This window comes from Callospermophilus lateralis, chromosome 6 (genome assembly GCF_048772815.1).
Source record: "Callospermophilus lateralis isolate mCalLat2 chromosome 6, mCalLat2.hap1, whole genome shotgun sequence".
Lineage (NCBI taxonomy): Eukaryota > Metazoa > Chordata > Mammalia > Rodentia > Sciuridae > Callospermophilus > Callospermophilus lateralis.
The window spans coordinates 95,124,354-95,152,272 of NC_135310.1; the positions used below are offsets into that span (position 1 = coordinate 95,124,354).

The 27,919-nt window shown below is 33.8% G+C and overlaps 1 protein-coding gene across 1 annotated transcript in view; it reads left to right on the forward strand.

Annotated features, from left to right (window-relative positions):
* Nucleotides 1–27,919, forward strand: part of Eys (EGF-like photoreceptor maintenance factor) — a 1,514,165-nt gene that overhangs the window by 568,216 nt on the left and 918,030 nt on the right. Inside the window, 2 exon segments of the mRNA XM_077109730.1 lie at nucleotides 20,683–20,854; nucleotides 21,805–21,883. Coding sequence (XP_076965845.1) covers nucleotides 20,683–20,854; nucleotides 21,805–21,883 — 251 coding nt within the window.

Consider the following 27,919-nt stretch of genomic DNA (forward strand, 5'->3'; position numbering starts at 1 on the left):
GGGGTTGTAGCTCAGCAGTTGAGCGCTTGCCTAGCATGTGCAAGGCCCTGAGTTTGATCCTCAGCACCACATAAATAAATAAATAAATAAATAAATAAATAAAATATATATATATATATATATATATATATATATATATATATATATACCTAAACCTGTCAACCTATGTTTTTTGATTGAAAAGTTTAGAACATTTACATTCAATGGTATTATTATTTATAGGTGATTTTTATTTCCTTCCAATATGATTTATTTTTAATGTTTAAATTGAATTTGATTCTCATTTAATTGGCTATTCTTCTAGTGTAATTCATCCCTCTGCTAGTTTTCATTTTTTATTTTTCACTTCTTCTGCATGAAACTTTTTATTGAGTTTGTTTTGTAATGCAGGCTTTCTAATCATGAATTCTTTTAGCTTTTGTTTATCATGGAATGTTTTTATTTTATATTCAATTCCAAAGATAAAGTTTGCTGGGTGTAGTATTATTGGTTGGCATCTTTTTCTTTCAAAAATTGGTATATATTATTCCAAACCTTCCTGGATTTTAGGGTCTGGCTTGAGAAGTCAGTTTTAATCCAGATTTGTTTTTCTCTAAATGTAACTGGTCAATTTTGTCTTGCATCTTTTCAAATTCTTTTTTAATCTGTATGTTAGGAATTTCCATAATAAAGTGTCTTGGAGTAGTTCTATTGTGATTTTTTATATTTTTAGTACTATATGCCTAATATATTAATTTCCATCTCATTGCTAATGCTTGGGAAATTATCTAACAATATTCTATTCAAAAGATTATACATTTCTTTTGTTTGTATTTCAGAGACTTCTTCTCTCACAATAAACCTTAAATTTGGCCTTTTAATGTTATTCCATATTTCTTGAATATTCTGTTTATGGTCTCTTAATGTTTTTTCTTTGTGGTCAGCTTTTTTGTCAAGATTATATACTTTTATCTTTGAGGTCTAAAAATCTGTCTTCTAAGTAGTATAATCTATCAATGATAATTTCTATTCGATTTTTAACTTGGTTTATTGATTTTTTTCATTTTGAAGATTTCCATTTGGCTCTTTTTTAGAATCTCTATCTTTTTTATTGAAGTGGTCTTTTACATCCTGTATTTTCTCTCTGATATGATTTCTTAAATCATAGCTCATAGAACAGTTTAACTATTATTTTAGCTTTTTTTGCTGCTTTGACTAAAGGATCTGACCAGAACAACTATAGAGGAAGAAAAGTTTGCTTGAGGGTTCATGGTTTACAGAGGTCTTAGTCTATAGAAGGGTAGTTCCATTTCTCAGGGCTGGACATGAGGCTGAATCAACACCATGGCACAGTGTGTGGCAGAGGATAGCAGGTCATATCATGGTGATTAAGAAACAGAGAGACTCCACTTGCCAGATACAAATATTTACACCAAAGTCATGTCCTAATTCCCACTTCCTCCAGCCACACACTAGCACTTGAAGTTACAAGTCAGTTAATCCTTCTCAAGGGATTAAATCACTAATTGGTTTAAGACTCTTATAACCCAATCATTTCTCCTTGAACCTTCTTTTATTGTCTCACCTGTGAGCTTTTGGGGACACCTCAAACCATAACAACTATAAATTTTCTAAATTTCTTCTCTGACTTTCCTTAACTGTGGTGTCAATCAAATATATTTTTGATACATTTTAGATTGTTTGGAATGGTTTGTACCCTTGCTTTTTTATATTGTTTATATATCTACTTATCTATTTATCTATCAATGTAATTCTGACAAATATATGTGTGTGTGTGTGTGTGTGTGTGTGTGTGTGTGTATATATATATATATATATATATTAGTTTTCGATGGACACAACATCTTTATTTTTTTTTATGTGGTGCTGAGGATGGAACCCAGTGCCCCGTGCATGCCAGGCGAGCGTGTTACCACTTGAGCCACATCCCCAGCCCAAATTCTGACTTGTTTAAAGCAAAGAACTATATTGTGACCTTCTTTCTCTTAAAAATTCTGGGTTGAATGAATATCCAGACAATGACATCTTAAGTAAATGGGTTACCTCTGTCAATGTGAATGTCAGCACTATTTAAAGAGATGATAGTTAGCTTTATTTGCTTCAGAGCAAAGCCTCATTCTATTCAACCTTATTAAAAAAACAAAATCTTGTTGCAATTGTTCTCTATCATTTCTTAAATTCAGGTATAAAACTGTACTAAAATTCTAGAATAGGTTAAAAATTAATCCTTAAATTTGGTAAACTTACTACAGGCTGAAATGAAGGCTAAATAGGGGAGAAAGAAAGATTGAGCAAAAAGGAGAGAAAAAGAGAGAGATAGAAAGTAAGAGAGAAAGAGAAAAGTTATAAAAGAATAATTTATATCAAGGTAGAAAGGAGAAATAGATGAATAATTTGTATTTGAGGTGGTAGCAGATAACGCAATAAGACGAGAAGGGAGTAAGAGGAGCAGATATAAACTGCAGCTAGAAAAACAAAGAAAGGAAGATTGTTTACAGTTAATGTTTCAAACCACTAGATAAAATAGATTCAAATGTGTTGAAGGTACCATGTTGGCTATTGGGATAACAATTATTATTCAAGTTAAAAAGTTATTCATATGGATAAAGTTGATGTAGGGTTATTTATAGTAAACCTTGTCTAGTTGAAGAAATATATTGTTGAATCCTGGTTTGAATTTCATTGGGGTTTGGATATTTAGTGGATATCCATCAGTCTTTGGGCCTCTCCTGAGTTGCAGTGGCCCAGGAGCTAATTCCTTTGTAGCTATGAAACTTCCACCACCAGCTTTTCATGTGTCAACTGAGCAGTCTCCAGCTGACTACTCAGAGGGTGCAGTGTTGTGAATTGGCTCTTTATATTGTGTGAAGTAATTCAGCATGCAGGTTCTGGAGTGTCCCTGTGTACCTGCCTCTCTCTATGGGATTCTTTTCACAGTAATGAATATCCTGGTGGCTCTCTGTGAGCACAAAAACTCTGGTTGTGAGTTGCCAGGTATTCTGTGGTACAGAAATGTTTCCCTGACTGACACCACTCTCTGAGGCACTCTGTATTGATGGGTCTCAGGGGGTTCACCTGGACTCTGGTTCCCACTATTCCAAGTTGTGAATGGTAGGTATTGATTTTCTCTGTTTTCTAAGTCTGATGCAAGGTCCTGTAAGTATCCAAACAATGCCTTGTCACTTGTCTATTATGATCATGGGTCAGGCTGTGTACCAGTTAAGACTGGGATCAGCCCCTTCCTGCTGAATAGACTCTGGTAATGTTCCTCTGTGTCTCCGTGTCATTGGAGGAACATTAGATATTGGATATTCAGGCAGCTTCCCTTAGATACTCAAGATACTGGGAACCTTCCTTAGGCTTTCCACACTGCTTCCTGTGATACCTTTCTCCAAAGTCAGTGGTAGGAGCGTGGTGAATCCACTTTTCTCTGTCAGGGCCAAAGCTGTGTTGTTGGTGAGTTACTCTGAGTTAAGTAAACAAACACTGTGCAGAGCTTTCACCCCTGCCTGGGTTGCAGAGGCTGAGAAGCATTAGGTACAATTCCTAACAATTTTCCACCAGCCTATTCTGTTTCCCATGTTTATGGTGAGGGGGAGGGAGAAGAGGCTTCAGCAATATTCCCCTAGTAGCATCCATCTAGAAGTTCTTTCTGGCCAATTCTTAAGAACTCCCGCTGCAGGTGAGTTCCCTCTGGTTTAATTTGCAGCTGTCTGGGCATGTGAAGAAACTGTGTTGACATAAGGGAGTGACTACGGGGTGACTGAGCTCCACAAAATGGCTAAGAACCCCCTTCTCTGGTTTCTTTTTATGATTTAATTTTAAGCTGTTTGTTCCGTCTTAAGGTTTGTTTGTCTTTCCAAATGTTTTTAAGTGGGTAAACCTAAGACATTTTCCACTCTTTCCACTCCCCTCACCTTTCTCTCTGTGTTGCCCCTACCCCCTTTTCATCCCCAGGTTTGGGTTTGAAGTTTGGGGACTAAGAGTATGTTTTCTACTCTGGTAATCTATCTTTCAGTCTCTTCAGGTATCAGAATTTGTAATATTGAGTCTTAGAGCATTTATTTTGTCACCCACTTCTTGATTCCGCTTTCCTTCACTGCCTCCTTTCAGTGTTGTGAGGAGATGATACTCACTGCCTAGCTCACTTCTGCCATCTTCCTGTCTCTTAACTGGTTTTAAAATTAAACATGATAGATATATTTTTAAAATGCCACTATTGAACAATATTATACCTTACCAAGCAATGAAAAATGTGCACTCATAAGTCATTGTCTATGTTTTGCATAAATAAAATGTATGCTATTGATTTAAGGATTAAAACATGCACTTCAATTAAGATGTTTTCTTGATATTAGAATATTAACTCAGAATTTACTGAGGTCATTGGGTACTTTTAATCATGGATTTTTTATTTCTATGACAAAACTGATTGTTTAAAGTGTATTTCTTATTTGACATAATTGCAAAATTAGGCACATGGAAAGCAATGGAAATTTATTTTTTATTTTTATTTTTTAAATTAATTTTTATTGTTGGTTGTTCAAAACATTACATAGTTCTTGATATATCATATTTCACACTTTGATTCAAGTGGGATATGAACTCCCATTTTTACCCTGTATACAGATTGCAGAATCACATCAGTTGCACAACCATTGATTTACATATTGCCATTCTGGTGTCTGTTGTATTCTGCTGCCTTTCCTATCCTCTACTATCCCCCCTCCCTCCTCCCCTCCCCTCTTCTCTCTCTACCCCCTCTACTGTAATTCATTTCTCCCCCTTATATTTTTCCCTCTTTCCCCTCACTTCCTCTTGTATATAATTGTATACCCCTGAGGGTCTCCTCCATTTACATGCAATTTCCCTTCTCTCTCCCTTTCCCTCCCACCTCTCATCCCTTTTTAATGTTAATCTTCTGCTCATGCTCTTCCTCCCTACTCTGTTCTTAGTTACTCTCCTTATATCAAAGAAGACATTTGGCATTTGTTTTTAAGGGATTGGCTAGCTTCACTTAGCATAATCTGCTCTAATGCCATCCATTTCCCTCCAAATTCTATAATTTTGTCATTTTTTAATGCAGAGTAATACTCCATTGTGTATAAATGCCACATGTTTTTTATCCATTCGTCTATTGAAGGGCATCTAGGTTGGTTCCACAGTCTTGCTATTGTGAATTGTGCTGCTATGAACATGGATGAAGCAGTGTCCCTATAGTGTGCTCTTTTTAGGTCTTTAGGGAATAGACCGAGTAGGGGAATAGCTGGATCAAATGGTGGTTCCATTTATTAATTAACAAAGTTCTCAATTTTTCCACTTTGTCCTGAATTAGGAATAATAGTTGCTAGAGGTGAGTTTAGTATAAATATAATGAGTTTAAGCTTTAGTCCCATTATGGTCTGGATGTGAGGTATTCCCAAAAATCTTATGTGTAAGAAAATGCTAGAAGGTTTCCAGGAAAAATGATTGGACTGTGAGAGCCTCAACCCATCAGTGAATCAATTCCCTGATGGGATTAGCTGAGTGGTAACTGAAGGTGGGTAGGATGTGGCTGGAGGAAGTGGGTCATTGTAGGAATGCCTTTAGGGTATGTATTTTGTATCTGGCAGGTGAACTTTCTCTTTCCTGCTTTCTGTTCATCATGTGAGCTTATTCCCTCTGCCACACTTTTCTGCCTTGAGGTTCTGCCTTGCTTCAAGCCCTAATGAATGGAGTTGAAACTGAGACTTCTGAAACTGTAAGCCTCCAAATGTACTCTTTCCTTTAATTCTTCTGGTCAAGTCTATTAGTAGGAGCAGTGAAAACACTGACTAAAACAAGTCCCATCACTTGATTAGAGTTCTTCTAATGTCTTTTTCCTAATTTTTGATTTATAATTCTGTGGGTGTTTTTAATTTAAAAAGGTCTTTACAATCATATAACTTCCAGGTCCTTTTTATTTTTTTCTGAAAAAGTACATTTATTTTCCACTTTGTGTGTTGGTTGGCAGGGTGGGCTGAATGATTGGGAGGTCTGCCTTTTTTTTCCAAAGAGTTTCTCTGATGTGTTCAATTGACTCACAGAAACTAAACCAGTCCTATGTCAGTGTCAGCATATTAACTAAGGAATAAGAGTAAACAATATTTTAATTTCCATCACCACCCTGTTTAGGGGCCTATTCAAATGAAAAATAATTACTTTAAACTTTTCATTGATCTCAAATTTCTTGGTATAATTGCCAAAGAAGAGAAACATGCACCCCAAATATCACCAAATAAAACACAAAAGACAAAAATTAGTTATGAGTGTGTGCATTTATTTCTGAGAATCTATTTTGTTTTATTGATTTACATATGTGTTTTTCTGAGCATATTATGAAATTTTGGTTACTACTATTTTGTATTATATTTTGAAGTGAGGTAATCTGATGCTTCCTGTTTTGTTCTTAGATTTACTTTACTTTCACTATTAAACATTAGCATATTAAACATCTTTTGTAGTTTCACATGAATTTTAGGATTTTTTTCTATTTCTGTGAAGAATATTGATATTTTGATGGAGATTACATTGACTCTCTAGATTACTTTGGGTTGGGTAGTATGATTATTTTAACAATACTAATTCTTCCAATCCATTGACACAGCATATTTTTCAATTTATTTATGTACTCAGCTTCTTTAATCAGTGTTTTACAGTTTTCACTGTAGAGATCTTTCACCTCCTTGGTCAGATTTATTCCTAGTTATAATTTTATTTGTAGCTATTGTAAATAGAACATATCTTAGTCCACTTTTATTTGCTATGACCAAAATATATGAGAAGAATACCTTGGAGGAGGAAAAGTTTATTTTGTTTCATAGTTTTTCGACATCTCAGTTGATGCTTGGCCAACTCCATTGCTCTGGATCTGAGGTGAGACAGAACATTATGGCAGAAGGGCATAGCAAAGGACTCATGCTCAGCTTAAGAAAGACAGAAAGCAGAGAGAAAGGATACCATGGTTAGATGTATTTTCAGACCACACCTTCAGTGACCCACCTTTTCCAGTCGTGTCCCACCTGCCTATAGTTACCAATCAAGAGTCCACTCATCTGTCAGTGGATTATTCCACTGATAAAGTCAGAGCCATAATCATTTCTGAAAAGCCCCACCTCTAAACCTTGCTGCATTGGGGATCCATTTTCAACATATAAGCTTTTCAGAGAATACTCCAAATCCAAACCATAACAATATGATTTTCTTGATTTCTGTTTCAGCTAATAGACTATTGACATAAAAAAATGCCACTTACCTTTGTACACTGAATTTGTACTGTGAAATTTCATTGAATTAATTCATTAGTTCTATGTTTTTTGGTGGATTCTCTAGTTTTCTGTATTATGCCTGCTAACAAGGGCAGCTTCTGCTCTTCCAATTTAGGTACTCTTTATTTTTCCCCCTTGCCTAGAACTTCCACTACTTTGTGGAACAAAATTGATGTGAGTGGGCATCCTTATCTAATTTCAGATTTTAGAGAAAAAGTTTTCAACTATCCCCCATTTCATATAATGTTAGTTGTGGGTTCATCATACCAAATATTATGGTACATTTCTTTATACCTAATTTATTTTAAAGGAATAGCAAATCCTATCTAATTTCTTCTGCATCTATTGAGATTATCATCTGGTTTGTCCTTTATTCTTTTTATATGTTGTATCAGACATTAATTTTGCCTATGTTGAATCATGTTTGCATCCATGGTATATACCCCTTAATCATAGATAATAATGTTTTCAATTGTACTGTTAGATTCATTTTGTTAGTATTTTGCAGAGGATTTTTTCATCTATGTTCATGAGAGATAGTGACCTATAGTTTCCTTTTTCTGTTGTGTATATTGTCTATTCTATCTGATTTGTGAAACATGATTGTAATGTTCAACTAAATTGAGTAAGCTATGCATAATTAGAAAAAAAGTCTGAATTTGTCTTTATATATAATAAACCACAAAAAATAATCTTAATTATCTCAATTCTCATGCTGACATGTTTGAAGGTGGAGAGTGGTGGCGTTAGATTGTTGAAATACTAAAATGAACACTCTAACTGCACATAAGAATATTCTAGACTATCATTTAGACTAGTTTAGAACAATCATTTCTAAAGTATATCCTTTATGCAAATTAGAATTCAGTAAATGAAGAGTGGTATTTTTAATCCTCACAATAATCTTATAAGATAGAAAATTTTAGTCTATATTGGCTAATATAGGTTTGTTTTTAGTTTTATGATATGTATCTGATATAAAAATCATATCCATTTAATATATAATACTTGATAAGTTTTGATATATGCTTTATATGCAATAATACTATCTCTACAGTCAATGTAATAAACTATACATCATCTAAGGTTTTTGTGTGTATAAAATTTTATTCTCATTGGGCAGCAAATAACCATTCCCCTTTCCCCCAAGCTGATAGCTACTATTTTATTCTTAATTTCTATATCTTCATTTAGATATCTCACAAAAGTCAAATTTAGTTTGACTGTAGAAGAACCTCTTAACTAAGCAGTACTTTAAATAATTAGTTATTTTCTGCACTATATTAGCCATGGATCAAGTAATTTGTCTGAAATAAAACCTCCTGATTTTGTTAGTGTTAATGTGACTCAGGAAATTGTATGATACATGCATGTGCCTGTATGTGTAAAGTTCATAAGTTCTGACAATATTAATTAACATATTAATTATAGTCAAAACATAGGGTGCTAAGATAATAAGTTACCATCTATTTAATAGAAAGGGAATCTAAGTCAAATATAAGCATTATTATAAAAATTAAGACTTTCTATTTTCTGATCTTTCATTTCTAACCGGCACTCATTTGTTTGTACTTAACACATATACTGTGTATCTTTACATTAAATAATTTCTCACTTTCCAAAGCTCTGCACATAAATGCCTAATTAAACACATGCCTCATTTCACATGGCTTTCATGACTCCTTCATTTACCATGATATAAAAACAACAAGGAATATATATGGCTCAGAATATTGTTTCTGTATGTGTTAGCAATTTTGTGAAAGGCATTTTTAATATCTTCCTCAAAAGATTCTTCTAATGACATAGTAATTGTTTTTATGACTTTTCCAATGAACTACAAAGTCCTCTAATGTCAACCTACATCCCTGTAATAATGAAGTCTGAGAGAGAGAAGCCCTCATTTAAATGTGGCCTGATATTGAGGAGTTGCCCCCATACTTTTCATAAAAGAGGTATGAGAAAAAGGAGGAGAGACAAGATTTAAATGAACATCATTATCATCATCATCATTTTATCATCAAATATTTATTGATACTTGTCCTTGGCCCAAAGCTATAGGACTACTGTAATGAATTTTAAAAACCTCTGTCCAATACTGAGGTGTCCAATTTCTGAGACAGAAAAAAACTAAACCATCAGTACAAGTTCTTTGAAGAAATTTTGGAAAAAAAATAGGCTACATAATAGGCATATGAACTCTTTCCAAACAATTATGTTAATGGTAAAATGATTGTTAATTAAATGGTTAACCCATGCTTGTTCAATCTAGTATTTACAATATCTAGTACTTAGATACTGCCAATCTTTTTGTTAATAATATTTTGCTAAGAACTATAATTTTCTTTCAACTCATTATTATTGTTTTTGACCAAAAGTTAAAAAGTGATCCTAAAAGTATATTTGGTTCCTGGAAATTTTTTCATAGGTTAGGCTTGTTGTGGGGCAGGTCACTCAGAAAACATAACAAGTCCCAGTTTTGTCCAAATTGAAGAGTCTTTATCTAGCTGGCCAGCCAGTGACAGCTCCCTGCAGGACCCATAAGTGTCTCTGCAAGGAACAGCCCAAAGTCTGAACATTTTTGGATATTTAAAGGCAAAAAAACACATCTGGAATGATAAGCTGCAAGCAAGCAGGTACATGTGGAGACAAATGCATGGAGTACTGCATACATGACATACATTAAGGGCATCTGAGTGGCCTGCCACTCCTCTCATGCTAAGCATGTGAGCGGCAGGCTGCTTACCCTGTAGGCACAGCCCTGGGCATGAGGCCAGGTATTGCAGTCCCTGTGCTTGCTCCATGGCCCCATCATTGAGTGGTTGCTGCAAGGACAGTTAGCAGAAATTGCACTGGTGGCTGCCTGTAATTTGCTTAGCTACTGCCTGAGTATATACACATGGTAACTGCACAATAAAATCAGACCTGCTTCCTGCTTGGTCTCCAGAGGTCTTGATTAGTGACTCCGCAGCCACACTCTCCTATACCCTGTTCCATGTACCTCCTCGCTGGACAAGAGAGACCCCACCCAGGTACAGAAGCTGTATTGGGCAGTTAGTGAGACAATGCAATGGGTACTTTGGTATTTCCCACGAGACTTTCCAGGTGGCGTAGTATCAAGCAAGCAGAAGGGAAGTGGGTCAAAATGACCCTAGTTCAGTACACGTTAGAGAATGGTTACTAACACCTAGATAATCAATATCTGACAAGGTACATTGTCCAAGAAAAATGGAAACCAATTAGAACAATTTTACATTGTATAAGAATTGCTATTTTGTGTTGCCAAGTATGTTATGCTAGATAACTATTAATGGGTACAGAGGTAGCTCTTTCCCATAGGAAAAGAATTTTTTACATGATATGGAGTCTCAGGGCAAAAGGGACTCTGGTCATTGCCCATTTAGCCTGGCCCATAACAGACTTCTCAGAAGACTCTGATATTTACATACAGGCAATTTATTGGAGAAAGTTCTCAACAATAATGCCTGTGAAGGAGAAAAGGCTGTGAGCTGAAAAAGAAAGGTGTTGAGCTAAAATGTAGCTATAAATGAATCCACACTTGATCTCTCAGGGGACTCTGAAGTGGATGGGAGCCCTTCAGAGTGATCCAGATTGAGCCACCTCCAAATATCCCACAGAAATCAGTGAAGAAAGACCTACACTTGGACAAACATTTGACGTTAGCCAAGAGCAGCAATTCAATTTATGGGGAAAAATTCAGCACTGAACCATTGGTAGTCAACTACTCTGACATTTGGGGGAAATTAATACTCCTTCGATAAATGGGAAACTGCAATGATAACTTTACCTACTGCTCAGCAACCCCATGTGCTGCTCAAATCTACTTGTTTCCTAAAGTAAATATACCTTATCAGGAAACTATTCTCCAAAATTCTGAGTTGTAACTTCTGGGTAAATGTACAAGAGGAAAATTACTGGAAAAAACTACAATTTCTATCACAAAACTGGTCTGCAGCAGTTAATCATTTTCCTTTTTTCCTCTGCAATTCATATAACCTCATTCTCAGCTACCAAATATGCTTATCAAGAGAGTTACCTAATTAGGTAACCTAGACCCTTTTGCCTAAAAGTTCTGATCTCTTAGTGAGGCCATGGTTTTCCTGTTTGTCCATTTCTGGTGATGTTGAGCAAAGGACTGCCAACACATATTTCAGTAGAACTCGTTAATACCGAGGTTCTCATCCCTGACCTTATTTTTAACAGCACTATACTTCCTACTAATCATCAGCATCAGTTACTTTGATATCATAATCAGCTAGCACTGTTATAACCAAATGTCATAGACTGGGTAGCTTATACATAATAGAAATTTATTTCTTATGGTTTAAAACACTGAAAAGTCTGAGATAAAGTTGGCAATAGATTCAGTGTCTCTTCAGGACCACTTTCTGATTCACAAATGATACCTTCTAGCTGTGTTCTTGCAGAGTGGAAAGACCTATTTTAAAAGGGTATAAATTCCATAAGGAAGAGGCTTCATGACCTAATTATTTTCCAAAAAGCTCTTTCTCCTAATGTCATCACCTAAAGGGTTACGATTTCAACATGTAATTTGGAAGAAGAACACAAACTTCCAGTTTATACAACCTGTAAGGAACCTTTGCCTTCACCTGATTATTTCTTGGCATACAGAGAAAGAAAAGCCATACATTTAAAAAAGAAGTCATATGGTTTCCCTTAAAGCAAGAATTCCTCCTCTGGTAATCAGGGTCTCTAGTATATGGAGCCTATATCTTCAGGAAAGCAAAGCACAAATTACCCAATTGTATGCAAAGAATGATGGCACATGGGCTCACTTATACATTTACCCCTTGGTTCACTATTCCATTCATTGAACCTTTTGATGACTGGTCATCATTTAATAACTGTTGATTTAGAGTATATACAGGGTCTTCCAATATGGTATCCTATCCTTACAATGTCTCTTATCCAAACTGGCACTTCAGTTGCACCTACCAATTTTTGTATAGTTTGAAATATTATAAAAACAGTAGATACCATGAATATCTTATCATTACTATATAAAGTAAGCTCCTTGGTTGAATGACATATTATGAGAAACTTGGTGAATCAAGACTATATTGGTCCTTGGGTAATGATGCTGATCAAACCCTGTTGTCAGGAAAGATAAAAAAAGACATGCTGTACTTGATGTGTAGGTCAATTCTAGTTAAAATGAACCCCTGTTTCTCCCATTCAGTGTAATCCACTGACCAACAAGAGCAGATAGTTTTGGTTTATATTTCTAAAAGGCAGAAAAGTTGGTGGAAACAGTACCTATATTAGTGTTGGAATATAATCTGCCCTTCTTTTCATACCTATTATCCTACCATGGCAATAGACTATAGATTATGTTAACTGGCTTAGCTTTGTCTATGTGGTTACTAAATATCTCTGCTGTAGCAGATATAGACATCACCATGCATTACAAAAGCCTTCAATTTTATTATTTATTTATTTATTTTAAAAGAGAGAGAGAGAGAGAGAGAGAGAGAGAGAGAGAATTTTCTAATATTTATTTTTCAGTTTTTGGTGGACACAGCATCTTTGTTTTTATTTTATGTGGTGCTGAGGATCAAACCCAGTGCCTGGCGCATACCAGGCAAGCACTATACCGCTTGAGCCACATCCCCAAGCCCCAAGCCTTCAATTTTAAAGCCAACGCCCATTAGTTCAAATCTCCTTTCCTGTATTTCCCTGATCCATATTATTTCATTATCTCATTCCTTCAGGCCAGTCAGATCATTTGCCACTACCTGAAACTCCATGCATATTCTTATCTTGTCGTCTATTTCTCCCTGTAGAGAAATACCAAATCCTCTAAAATCTGCCTACTAGAAGGGTTTCCTTTTCATTTTTCTTTCGTGGGCAATCTCTGAATGAGAGTCTAGGAAATCAGTAGTCCATTTTCTTTTCGTGCTCATGTAGCAAATCAACCCATTCATGAACCACACTCAACCTTTTTCTTTCTTCTTCATATGGTCATAGAGAAGGCCCCTTATAGCCAACGTAGAGCTATAAGAAATGAATAACACTGGATAGGGGATCTACTTGTGATCTTTAAGCTAATCACACCTGACACCTGATGGACTATTTATAATAGATTGCTTCTGGTTCTGACCAATGTACTGAAAATTTTATCCATATTGATAATTAACAATCTATTGTTAAGTGTTTCTTCTTTTCAGGGACCCAGAATTATTTCAAAAATCTTTTTTCAATTTCAGATAAACTCTCAACTACATATAGCTTGGCTTTGGTCCAGAGCCCTAGGGTCTCTGATTCAATTCCTGGCACTTGCTATAAACGCCACACAACATTTTTATCCACTGCTGATACTTATAATGTCATTGAGGCTTTTGAGATATATGGCCTAAATGACAAAACAGCTTGTACAGCTCCCTGGAACTGCTACAGAGTTCTGTTAATTTAGTAAAATTCTCATCCATTATCTCTTTAAATATATCTTCTGCCATGTTGTATTTTCCTTTTACTGTAGGGATTCCAAGTGCAAGGAAGTTAGAAGTTTTCACATCCTTTAGATGCTCTATTTTGTTTTCTTATTCTTTTTTTTTTTTTTTTTTCATTTGGGGGTTTCATTATCAATAGTTCATGATGAGTTTTTCAAGTTCACTGGTTCTTAATATGCTCAATCCTCTGATAATCTTATTATATCAATTCTTCATACCTTTCTTGCATTTCCACTTGGATTTTTATAGTTTATCTCTCTCTTTTGAATTCCTCATTGGTTCATTCATTTGTCTACATTCTCTAATTTACTTTTTACATTTTGTTCAGATTTTAAATAATGTTATTTTATATTTGATCTCTGAAAATTTTAACTGCAATTTTCTTTTTAGTTTTTATTCTATCAATTTCTTGTTTTGTTTTTGTTTACTTTTTCTATGTTCATGTATACCTTATAATTTTTTGCTGACCTATTTAAACAATAAGATTGCATGTATTCCTAGAATATTCCTTAAAAATAACTTTAGCTGTACTGCCTAACTGAAAATATTTTATATAATTGTTGAAATATTTTAATGAATTATTGCATTAATAAAATATCTTGTTAAAAATTCTCATTATGGTTTAATGAACCTGTTATTATTTAGCTATATTTTATAATTCAAAATGGTCAGACATAACTTTTAATTTTCAAAGTCATTGATTCTGAACTATGTGATTATTGTATGCCTATATTAATTTGATTAGATCATTCATAAGGATCACCCTACTGTGTAAATTGTAATAGTTTTTTAAAATATTGCTATAATTTGTGTATAATAAAAAGTATATGAACAGACTGTTTTAATCATGGACTACATTAAAAGTTTTGTATTTGACAATTTATAAGAATTAAAAATAATAGGTATTATCTCTGTGTTCAAATAGTAATTGAGAATGAAAGACAAGACCAGAATTCAAAAACAATATACACTAAGGAACATCCAATAATTGTTACAAGTTAATTTTTATTAGGCAATATCAAAGGGCATTTTAAAAATGAGTTAGAATTTTAGTAAAATCTTAAATAAAAATAGAGATGCGAAGATTACATTCATACTGAGTAATCAGGAACAAAGATTAAAAAGAAAAAAGTAAATCTTTAATTCTAATCTAGTTCAAGGATATCAGTGGTCCCATACCTACTATGTTTAGAATTATCTATCTGGGTTTTCATTGTTGTTTTTCTTTTGAATAGCTTACCAGGCCGTTTCCAGGTAGAATCAGATTTGAGATTCTATATTTTTTAAATCTCTACAGGTAGAAAGAACAACAAAAGTCTCCACAGTAATCCTATTATCCAACAAGGTATATATAACCAAGGGATTACAGTACTAACTAATAATAAAACAGCGGAAAGGAAGACATGAATGACCTAGAAGACTTGGCTTTAGAATATGGAAACTACATTTAACTCAAGCTGTAGTAAGGAGAGTTCATAATATTTAAATGTTTTTATTGATACATAATATTGTTGCATGTCATTCAGCCATTAAAAAAATGAATTCCTGTTACCTGTAATAACATGAATAAACCCAGAGAATATTATAATGTATTTTGTTAGGGTATCACATGTAAAATGAAAAATATTAAGAATTAGGATAATGACTATGAAAAATTTGTTTAATATGTAAGGCTAATCTGTAGGAAAATTTAGGTGAAGAAAATTTGGAAAGAAAGTTAAAAAAAAAAAAAAAAAAGGCCAGGAACGTTGGCACACGCCTGTAATCCCAGTGGCTCTGGAGACTGAGGCAGGATGGTAGCAAATTCAAAGCCAGCCTCGGCAAAAGGAAGGTGCTAAGTAATTCAGTAAGACCCGTCTTTAAATAAATAAAATACAAAATAGGGCTGGGGATGTGGCTCACTAGTTGAGTAGTTGAGTGACCCTGTGTTCAATTCCTATTAGGTACTATTAAAAAAAAAAAAAAAAAAAAAAAGAAGAAGAAGAAGAAGAAAACCTGTGTATAAGATAGATAAAAGAGAAATAGGTGGAAATATGGGTATACATATATTTATAAACATTTATTGTTCTATTAAAATATTGCTTATGAATGTAAATCTTTTACTGTTTATACATCTAAGTTTATGAACTTCAATGGCTTAGGTTTTTGTTGTTGTTTTGTTCTTTGTTTTCAAAGTGCTGGGGATTAAACCCAGGATTTTGCATTTGTTAGGCAAGCACTCTACCACTGAGCTACATCCCCAGCCTCTAATAGCTTGTTGTTAAAAAGGATTCTTTTTCTTCCAATGTAAAAAAAAAAAGAAAGAAAGAGAGAGAGAGAGAAACAAAAATATATATAAGCAAATATTGAGGAAAACAAGTAAAGAGAGTTTTTGGCATAATCAGGGACATGGAAAGGCCCCAAAGTCCATTGGATAACTGTAAAATCTACTTAAAAAGCAATAGGTTCTATCCAGCTTCAATACAATCCCCAACAAAATACCAATGACGTTCTTCACAGAATTAGAAAACACAGTCCTAAAATGAATTTGGAAGAACAAATGACCCAGAATAGCCAAAACAATTCTAAGGCTAGAACACTGCTGAAGGCATCACAATACCAGATTTTTAATTATACTACAGAGTTATTGTAAAAAAATTAAAAATAAGAAATAAATAAAAATTTAAATAACATGATAACATGATACTGGCATAGACACAGACACAGACCAATAAAATAAAATAAAATAGAATACTCGGTCAAACACAGATACAACAATTTGATCCTCAAAAAAGTCATCAAAAACATACATTGCAAAAGACAGCTTTTTTTTTTTTTTATAAGTAGTGCTGGGAAAACTGGTTATCCATATGTAAAAGAATGAGACTAGTTTTTTTTTTAATCTCTCTCCCTGCACAAACTTCAACTGAAAATGAATCAATGAGGTAGGAATTAGACCAGAAACTTTGTGACTCCTAGAAAAACCATAGGGTCAACACTCTCAAAATATAGGCAGAGGCAATGACTCAATAGGACTCCTAAAGCTTAAAATACCAAAAATTAATAGATGAGATGAAATTAAATTAAAAAGCTCCTGCCCAACAAAGGAAACAGTTAAGACTGTGAAGAAATAACCTACAGAACGAGTGAGAATTTTTTGCTATCTACCTTTCTGACAAACAATTAATATCCAGAATGAAGAAATCAAAAACTTAACATCAAAAAAGAAAGAAAGAAAGAACCCAGTTAATAAATGGGTAAATAAAGTAAATAGACACTTCCAAAAAGAAGAAATACAAATGGCCAACAAATATATGAAAATATATTCAACATCTTTAGCAATCAAAGAATCAAAGAATTGCAAATAAAAACTACAGTAGGATTTTTATCTCATTTTAGTTAGGATGAGAGGAATCAAGAATACAAGAAGTAATAAATACTGGTGAGGATGTGGGGAAAAAAAGAACATTTTTATACTCTTGATGGAATTTTCAATTAGTGCAACACTATTAAAATTAGTATGGAGGTTTCTCAAAAGAGTAGAAATGGAATCAACATATGTTCCAGATATACCAGAATTAAAGTATACAGAATTAAAGTCAGCATAATATAGCAACACAGGGATACTCATGTTTGTAGCAGTACAATTAACAATAGCCAAATTATGAAAGTCATCTAGATTTCCATCAAGGAATGGCTAAACAAAATGTGGTATATATACACAATGGAGTTTTACTCAGTCATAAAGAAGAATGAAATTATGTCATTTGCAGGAATTTTATGGAATTTAAAAGCATTTTGTTAAATAAATAGTTTACAAATGAGAAACTTAAATCTTGGATGGTCTGGTTCTTATGTATGGTAAATACTTTTGAACCAAGTTCAATACCCTCCACAACTTCTTTCTTTTCCATGCATCATTGAAGTCTCTTTGTTTGCTAGGGAGAATTGGTAGAAATACCATTGAATACTCCCCTTGGCCACACAAGCAAGCATACCCTTCAGGTATGCTTGAGCTTTACCAGAGGCACCATCCCTCTTTTCAGATTCCTGATTCCAGTTCTCACAGTTGCAAAGAAGCAGTTTCTCCCTACTCTCAAGGACTACTTTATTCTCAGTTGGGAAGAGCCAGGCCTTCTAAAGAAAAACAAATACAAAAGTGACATGTAAAACAAAATATAAACACACACAACACATTCAGCAGTGATTTATTTTTTAACAAACATTTGAGTGGATGCATTATTGAATAGTCAGGTCAAATACATGGCATCTTAGAACTAAGCATGTAATGGCGAAAGACAGATACAAATTTTTTTTACAATAAGCATATTTTACACAATGCTGTAAGTTGATCACTAAGAAAAAAATATAAAACAGAACACTGGCAATTGTATGTGAGTAAGGAGATGCAATCTTAAACAGTGTGGTTGAATAAACAATGGCTTGTGTCATGTGGGAAGGGAGCAGTATTGGTAGAGAAACAAAAGTACTGAGAACCTATGTGAAGAATACACATAAAGCTTTTGAAGGAGCATTAAGGAGGTCAATGAAACTGCAACAAGAGAGTCATCAACAGCGAGAAAAGGGAAGCTGCCATGCATTGTGCTGAAGGACTATGATGTTAAAGATCAGAAAATAATGGTTTACAGGGAACATAATGTTTCGGTCAGTGAATTTTTACATTTTTTATGCTCTCTGGAGTCCACTTACTATGTCAAATTATAACCATAACTTTACTTAATACAGGTTTAGGAAGAGAAAAAGCTTTAATGTAATCTTGAAGATATTTTCTGTTGTTAAATTGAGACTCTGTCTTCTGAGGGGAGGACATTTGAATAAGAGAGAGCAGTATCTTTTTGTCAAGTCTCCTTGTCTCCAAACAATGGATTCCTCCTTTCCCATTCCCTTTTAACATTTGGCCTCCAACCTATGCATTTTTTTTTATCCGTAAATTGATCATTTCTTTGTCACTAAAAGTTTTAACACTGACTTATCAGCATTGCACATGGTTATACAAACAGACATTTCACTTAGCTTTTTAATTGAAATAAGAATGCTTTTGGAAACACCTAAATGAAATTAAACATAATTTAAGTGAGGAATTTTTTACCAGAAGAATGAGTGCAGTTGAATGTTAAATATATCCCAGACATCAGGAGAATAGGTTTCAATACATTTTTACTATATTGTCTCAAAGAATTCATGATGCACTAATAAATAATTTTCATTTATAGATAGAAGTTTGATTGATTAGTGTGCCTGTACTAATTATTGTTTTGTCACAAATATATGCTCCTGTGGAAGGAACATTCATTTGTTTTCATTCCTTTTAGGTTGACTTAGTCATATGATTTTGTTGGGTCACTGGAATGTAGGTAGAAGATTTAAAAACCATCCATGTTGCATTGGCTAAACCAAGTCACATGACTAAGACCAACATAAATGGGATAGGAAATGCCCTTTTACTTCTTGAACAATTGTGACAATATCCCAGATAGAGTATACTCCATTAACCTTGGCCCAGAGTGAAGACATTAGGAAGTATCATCTGAGCTTACCATAGTCATACAGGCTAGTGAAATATAAATCTGTGAGCCATAAACATGAAATTTGTGTACGTGATGGATAGCAAATGGCCTATGTGTCAGTTATTATCATATTCTTCATCTTAATAAGTTTTTCTTTATTCCCAACTAGATTTATATTCTTGGCTGCAAGAACCATGTTTCTTTCATTTGCTTATTTTGTTTTGTTTCATTTTGGGGTCCTGGTGGGGATTAAACCCTGGACCTGGGGCATTCTAGGGAAGTACTCCTCCACGGAGCTACACTCCAACTTAGGTGCCATGGCTTTTGGTTAGTATCTACTGTATTACTCAGAACACCCATGTGTGCACATATCACCTTAGTGGCAGGGTAGGTAATTCAAAATACTGATTTGAAGCCCAGGTCAGAAAAAAACATGATTTGAAATCTGACCTTTCCATAAGTGATCTGAAAGCTTTATTTAAACTCTCTAAACCTTTATTTACTCACCAGTAAGTTAGAGGTTAATGAGATCTGACTTCAGGATTCATGAGCTTTAAGATAATATGCCTTTAGCACAAAGCCTAGTACATCAATCAATGACAATTTTTATTAGTAGATACTCAGTACAAATGAAAACAATGGGCAAAGGGATTATTTTTACCATATTACAATGATTTTCCACTTTTTCTAATATTCCAAAAATGTGAAACAAAACACAGTTTTGCTTTCCATTTAGGTTGCTTGTTTTGTCCTGTAGATGTTTCCTATACATTAATATTTTCTCTCTAAGAGCACATCTGGGATAACAGGGTGTGTATATGTATGTGTGTGTGTGTGTGTGTGTGTGTGTGTGTGTGTGCAAGCACAGAGGGTGGCACATGTCATTAATTAATAAATATTCACAACTTGGTCTTTGAAAACCACAGGTGTTCAGCCAAATCCAGGTTTTATTTAGAAATCTCAGAAAACCCACTAATAAGACTTACCAAGACAAATTTTACAACACTTCAAACTCTTTCCTAATCCCTGTGGGAAAGAAATGTTTGGCTATGAAGGGCTATTTCAAAACATCATATAAATTAGTATTCACAGTGACAGTTGGATATAATTCATTAGTTCACTAATAGTATCAACAAATAACTTCTTACAGTAAAAACAAACATCCTAAAGCAGATTAAGCTTGTGTTTTATTTTTTCTCATTCATATTAAATTAGTAGTCTGAGATTTCATAAATTCAAACATGCTTAACCTTGAAAAATGTTTTCCTTTGCCATAGGATGTCAAATTGTCCCTACAGAGAAAGGGTTTTGATTTGGGGGTGATATTTACCACAGTGAACAAACTTTGGAGTTTTGCATTTAAGTGGTTTCATCTTTGTCTTGTCTGTTCTAATGTAGGCATTGATTGTGAAGTAAATATAGATGAATGCCAATCAGAGCCCTGTCTCCATGAAGGAGCTTGTATTGATGGCATCAATCATTATATCTGTGCCTGCAAGAGTGGGTTTTTTGGAATGCACTGTGAAAGAAATGCAAATGATTGCCTCTCAAATCCTTGTCTACATGGAAGGTAGCTATATTTATTTTTTTCTATTATTAACTGTATGAAAGTATATTTAACCCACAATATTTAAGACTGACTGTCAAGGGAAAGTTGATAAAGATAATTTTAATTATGCTCTTTCATAAAACAAGAGCTTAGTACAGTTAAGATGACAGATGCTGCCTGTTTTAACTAATGCAATGTACTGATACATTATCTCTGCCCTTCTTTTATTTCTGTTCATTAGCATAAAGTAATTTTCAATAAACGTGGATTAATTAGACTTTAATATGCTTAAAGGTAACTGCTCACAGTAATAGAAATAGCAGGTAGGATGATGTGACATTCTATTATTTGCTCTGTGGAAAGATAATATGGCATATGTAGTGTTTAAAATGTTCCTAAGTAGACTGGTTCTTTTATCCCTATGAGCGTGAAGGGTATTTTGTGACTCTATGGAACTGTGTGACAACTCACCTGTCCATAGAAAGAATATTAGCATATAAAAATCGAGAACAGGGACATTTGTAGGAAAAGCAGGTGGCAAAAGAAGACTATCTCAGAGGCACCATGCTGTCAGCTGCAGCATTATTTTGTTTTTCTAGTCTTGCCACTGACTTTGTACGCAGAAAAGGGAGGATTAAGGTGAGTAGCTTATTGCAGTATAGTTTGGCTATAGCTGACTTCAGTTTCCTACATAAGCCCCAGACACACTTTATATCTTTCAGAACTGTTCCTTCTTTCCATTGCCATGGGGAAGATGGCAAAAATGAAAATTGATCAGTTCTTTCAGTTCAGTCACCTTCAAGGATAAAAAATCAGGAATAGACTGCTTTCTACTCCACATGGAATAGATAGAAATGCAGTGTGTTTATTTTTTTCCACTTAAACTAGAAATGAAAATGGTGAAGCTTTCTCAAACTATGTTTTTTTAATGTTTACTTATTTAAAAATTTAATTTTAATTCTGTGTTCCAGGTGCATAGATTTCCTTAATAAATATCAATGTTCATGCGATGCTGAGTGGACTGGCACAAGATGTGAGGTCAAGATTAATGTAAGTTTATACTTTTATTAAATTTAAATGATAAAAAATAAAAGTCAAACTACTAATTGAACATTTCTTCCACAATTACTTAGTATTTAACTACTCTCTCTCCCTTCCTCTATGGAATTCCTCAGTTTCCTTAAAAAAAAAAAAAAAAAAACTACAAATAATGGATTCTTTTAATGTTTTTCATCTTCACATCATATTATCATAAAATTTTGCAATCTGGAGCCCTCCTTAAACTAAATCCTGGAAGTGGCCATTATCTTCAGGATCTCAGATGGCCTATATTTTCCATCTGCCACCTCCTCCCTTATCTTAGGACACAGAGCTCTCTATGGATCTATAAGATGAGGGCCACGTTCATCCAGACACCAAAGGAGGAAATAAAACTGAGCCAAGAGGTGGGTAACACCTGCAATAATCTCAGAATCGGTCTTCCAAACTTCAGGAGTCAGGTGATACTATTGATACATAGTATTTTATGTGGAAAACCTTTTTCTGTTGAGAAATCTTGGTTGCCTGAAATGATAACCATCTGATCTTGGCAGATGGCAATCTTGTGAGACTTCCTGGAATAATGGGCAGGTCTTCCAAAGCTGCCTTGTCTGACAGTGACATGGCAAAGGAAGCAAATATAGACAAACCAGAGCCTTTGGATTTATGCAACAATGGGTATTTTATTTAAGTCATTTGTGTCTCTCCTCTCATTAGTAAAACATAGCTATAATAATTCCTGCATGAAAGGGTCATTGTGGGAAGGTGCACATTAGATGTGGGAGATACTTAGAAAATGGCCCTTTCCCAGGGAGGGAGGGGGTGATTAGAGGTGTTCAGCGAGAAGTGGAACTGAATCTCTATGTACCTAGTTACCTGCTGTGTTATCTTAGACAAATTAGTTATGTTCTGAAATCATATTTTAGTTATTCAGTGAGGGTAATAACAGTAACTAGTTTTTTTTTTATTCTCAGGAGGATTAAATAAGATAATGCAAGTGAATTGATTAGCACATTTTTGGAGATGCATTGATTTTAAAAGGTTTAATTATCTATTGATATTTTATTACTTGGTTCTAGACAGTGAAAGATGCTCCTGATGTGGAAAAGGAAATGTAATTAATAAATTCCCCATACATCTTCTTTGCACTACTGCAAATATTGCTTTCTTACTCTCCAAAACCATATTTCTTGGGAATATAAGTATCCCATTCTTCTTTGTGAATTAAAAATATCATTCAATAAATATTTTCTTTGACATATGAATGTCTACAAGAATTTGCACATAAATACACATTCAAATTTTTGAGGACAATTGTTCATATTCTTGCTATGTGCATCTAGATGCTTTTTCCTTATATTTTTTATTTTAATGTAAAACTATTTATTATCTTCATTACTCAGTGACTTATTATATCTTAAGAACCATTTTATTAAAATGCACAGGGCCTTGACTCATTCTTTTCAATAGCTATGAGTATTCTAAATAAATGTTAAACAACCACATTTGTTTAATGAGAATATGAGCACGCCAGCTTCCCAAGGTCCTACTAAATGAAGTCATTTAAAAAAAGTGCTGACTAATTTGATGAAGAAAACATAGCATGTCGTTATTTTAATTTACATTTTCCCAGGTAGCTACCAATATTAATTACCTTTCCATGTGATTATTTACCATTTGTATTTATTTGTGTTTTATCTACTTATAACTGTTGGCTGGTAGTATTTGCATTTTGGGCTTGCTTACCCTTTTCTTTTTGGTTTGTATACATTATTTTAAGTTATGGATAGTGTCCACTAGGTTCTGAAAAATAACAAATATTTTCTAGAATTTAGAAATTATTGCTTTTTACAACTTGTAAATTGTGAAATGTCCATAATTGTCTTTACCTTTCTCTTTATGACTGGGTTTTGCATCTCATCTTTTCGTGCAGCAATACTTAAGATAGTTTCTTATATTTTCATCTACTAAATTTTAGGATTAACAATAGTTTTAGTGTCTTAGCATGTAGAAAATATATTGTTATGATTGATAAAATATAGAGACCTAATTATATAATTTAAAGTTTTTTTTTCAAAGGCATAATCAATTTTCCCAAGAACATTTATCAAAGGGCCTGTTGTTTCTCTTTTGATTCAGGGTGACTCCTATTTCCTACTATAAATCTCTACATATGGGACAGTTTGGGGATTATCCTGTTTCTTTACTTTTTTGTCTTACTACAAACATATACCATCTGCATTAATTATCATAGTGCAACGAAGTTTCTTTAATTTGTCATTTTTTTCTCAATTACATGTAATATATTCTAATTGTAATTTTGTTCATTCATTTTACAAATATTGAATACTTATGAGAAGCCAAGAAAAAATAATTATTAGACAAATTTTTCTGCCCCACAAGCTGCAAAGTAAACTATCATCTATCTTACATATTTCCTGACCTGTTTATTTACCTATGTCATATAATCCAGATAGCCTTTGAAGGACATTTGGAGATTAGTGTCCACATCTGTTTTTCTAGGATAAAGAGTCAAGAGCTGTGGAAAAACAGTATAGCTGAGGAAAAAGATAGCTGAGGTCAATATGGGGAGAGTGTTATATGTAAAACTCTTTGAGAAGTAAAAAAAGCTTAGTTTATATTAGGGCTTGATGGAGGAAAATTTGAGCAAACAATTAAGTTGAACATTGGAGGCAAGGACTAAAAATTATAATTGATGCTAGAGAAAAACAAACACATGACTGGATACGAATGAATGCCAAGGCTAGTGAAAAATTATAATTAGTGCTTTATGTATGCACACATGCACATACACATATATGGAAAAAAAGAGAGTGGGAGTATAGAGAGTAGATATTTTCCTTTCAATGTGGATGGAGCAAAGAAAGGGACATGTGTCCTTCTCATGAAGCATGAATACAGGACAGTGATTTTTTTTTTTAATATCTAATCATAAATATATAAAAATATACTAACTTGAAATAAAATAAACTACAACTTGAGAATAAAATAAGAAATCAAGACATTCTCAGATGAAGGAAAACAAAATTTTTCATGAGGACTTAGTATTTAAAAAGAACTAAAGGAATTTCCCTAAATAAATAAGAAATGATTAGAGAATTTTGCATGTTTGTATGTGGGTATGTGTGTATTTGTGTATCTTGAAGTGTGAGCTATAATTTATGAGAGGCTTTTTATAGTTATATGTAAAAATCTATGTGTCTACCATATATATACACATATGTATATTTTCTTATTTTTATTTCCGTCTTATATATTGGATTCTGACAGTCAAAATATTTTATGTTTTTTAATCCAAATTTACAAAATCACAAAATTCTGAAGGTGATGTTTTCTGTGACAGTTTTAAAAGAAACTTACTCACAAATTCTTGTATTTTCTCATTATCTTTTTATTTGATATTAAGTGAATGTTTATCGGAGTACTTTTTAGCCTAAAGCTTGAACAGGAATCTCTCTCCCCAACTGAATGATCAGCTATTTTCTACAAATTATTATAGAGAATATCTATCTTCTTGATTGAAAACACATCTTTAAAATAAACAAGATCTCACAAATGAGAATGTTTATTACACACACACAGATTTCACACTTTCTCACTTAATTTATCACTGCAGTTTATTCTACACTAGCATGTGTAGTTCTACTTTATTTATTACTATTTCATTGTGTGGAGGTTTCACATTTAATCTGTAAAAATCTCTTGAATAGTTAAGATATTTTAAGTATATTGTTCTTAAAAACACTATTTGTATCTGAGGTGCAGAAGTTTGAGCAAACCATGATCTATATCATAGTAGGAATAGTTAATAAATTTCCTTTTGACCTCATAGCCTGATCCTTCCTTACCATACCTGTGTTTATTAAGAATGTTTCTCTACATATGCGCTGGCAGAATGTGGATGTTAATGTTTAATATATGTATTATTTGATTACACAACTGCTGTTATGTTCTCCTAGGCTTTTGTTTACTATGCCAGTTATTCTCCAGTCTACAAATCTTTGGTCTTTTAGATAAGGGCAGATTCCTGTCACTACTCAAGCAAGAGTGAGCTCAAACTTTGTAAAACTCAGCAAAACAGGTGAGGACAAAAGAAGATGCTTTTCATTGTCCAGCCATTCTTGGCCACCAATACCAGCCCAATATCTCTTACAGTGCTACAGATTCCTTAATATCAATGCAGTCAGTGTCTTCAACCTTTTTAATTCTATGTCCACGAGTGAACCTTCCCCTCAGAATGCCATTGTGTTAGAGCACAATATACCCCTGAAATTTGGATTACATACTTGAGATATTTTTTTTTTTTTTTGTTATCATTTTTCACAGAATCATAACTAGTGGTGTGATTCAGTCGGATTCCAAAAACCTGAGAACCAGGAAAGCAGATGGCGTCAACTCCAGCCTGTAGGCCAGAGGGGAAGTGAGGTGTTCAAACTGAAGCAATGAGCAGGGAAAAAAGGATTGAACTCCTCCTTTCTATTTCTTTTGATCTTCTCAAGCCTTGAAGAATTGCATGGTGGTTGTGCATTAGGAGGCTGCCTGTTTTATAGACTCCTCTAATTCAATGTTAATTTTATCCAGAATACTCTTACATGCACATTCTAAAATAGTGTTAAATCTGGACAAATAGGGTTGATATAAACATCCTGGATTTCTTCTGCAACACTTTTTGTTTACCTGAGACTTTGTGTCCAAAGTGTTAGTTATTTTTTTTTAAATGTATTTGAATCTATATGTTTTCTTTAAACAAAAATCCTGGTGTAATTTGTAAAATTGACATTCTAGATTCAGCTGTGATGAATTCACCTTTCCTATTTTTGATTTGTTTGTGCATTCCAGGCTGTCTCTGGGAAAATTATTCTGTTTTCTTGTATTTTAGTGACCTTCTTTCCCAGAAGTTTTACCATACACACTTTCAACAAAAGTTAAAATTTCTTGTAAGAATCCCGACTTTGATATTTTGTAATCTTATTTTATTTTTTTAAATAACAAAGTGAAGCTGCATTTTATTTTCATGAAATTACCAAAAGTCAGGTTAAATTGGAAATCAAACAAAATCTACTTTTTAGCTAATTCAGTTCCATGAACTTGTATATTTTGAGAAAAATTGAAATGGCTAACGAAAATTACATTGGAAATAAACTTCAAGTGTATTAACCTTTACTTTATGCATTATCACATGTACAAATTTGTAGACAAAACATTTTATTTTAAAAGGAAGATACAATTTGCAGTGCTTAGCCCTAGGTTGGAATTCAGAATATTTAGTGTCTATGTGTTTTTTTTCTGTCACAGTCTTGCTGTAAGACTCTGGCAAAGTCACTCTAATATCCTTCAGCTTCTTTTCATGTTTGTGAGTAAAATAAAACTGTTTTCGCTCCATTCTTGCTACTCAATACCTGATCCATGTTTTGTTAGTATCAGTATCACCAGGGAGTTTGTTAGGAATGGAAAAACCCAGGCCCCTGACTTACTGAGTTTTCATCTGCAATTTAACAAGCTACCCAGGGCATTCATGTGTGATTTAAGTTTAGCATACACTGAGCTACATTAGTAGTTTTGATTCGGTGCTAGACAAAGTTCCACGAGTCTGTGAAACTTAATAGGCCTCTGCTGTGGGAAAGGTAAGGGCCTAATAGACACCTTATACTGTTTCTAGGCTTCAGGTAAAACAGTTCCCTGTGTCTCTCTTTCACATTTTGTCTCTCCCCAAGATCTTCTCTGAAGACAGATTTCTACTTCTTACATATACCAGTACCCAAAAAAATAAAGCCTATGAAGTAATGAGAAAAGTATTATGACAAAGATGATCTCAGATAACTTTATTCTTCTGGGAAGTACAGAGGTCACAAGACAAACTTTAGGATTGCTTAAAACTACATCTCTCAGAAAGACTGTAGCTATGAAGTCAGTGAGAAATCATCCCCTTTCATAGGCCAGCAGGCAGTTTCCTTTGACTCAGCATTCCACCATGAAGGATTGATGTCATTACTCTGGTATTCTCAAACTCCTGTACATTTCCTGGCA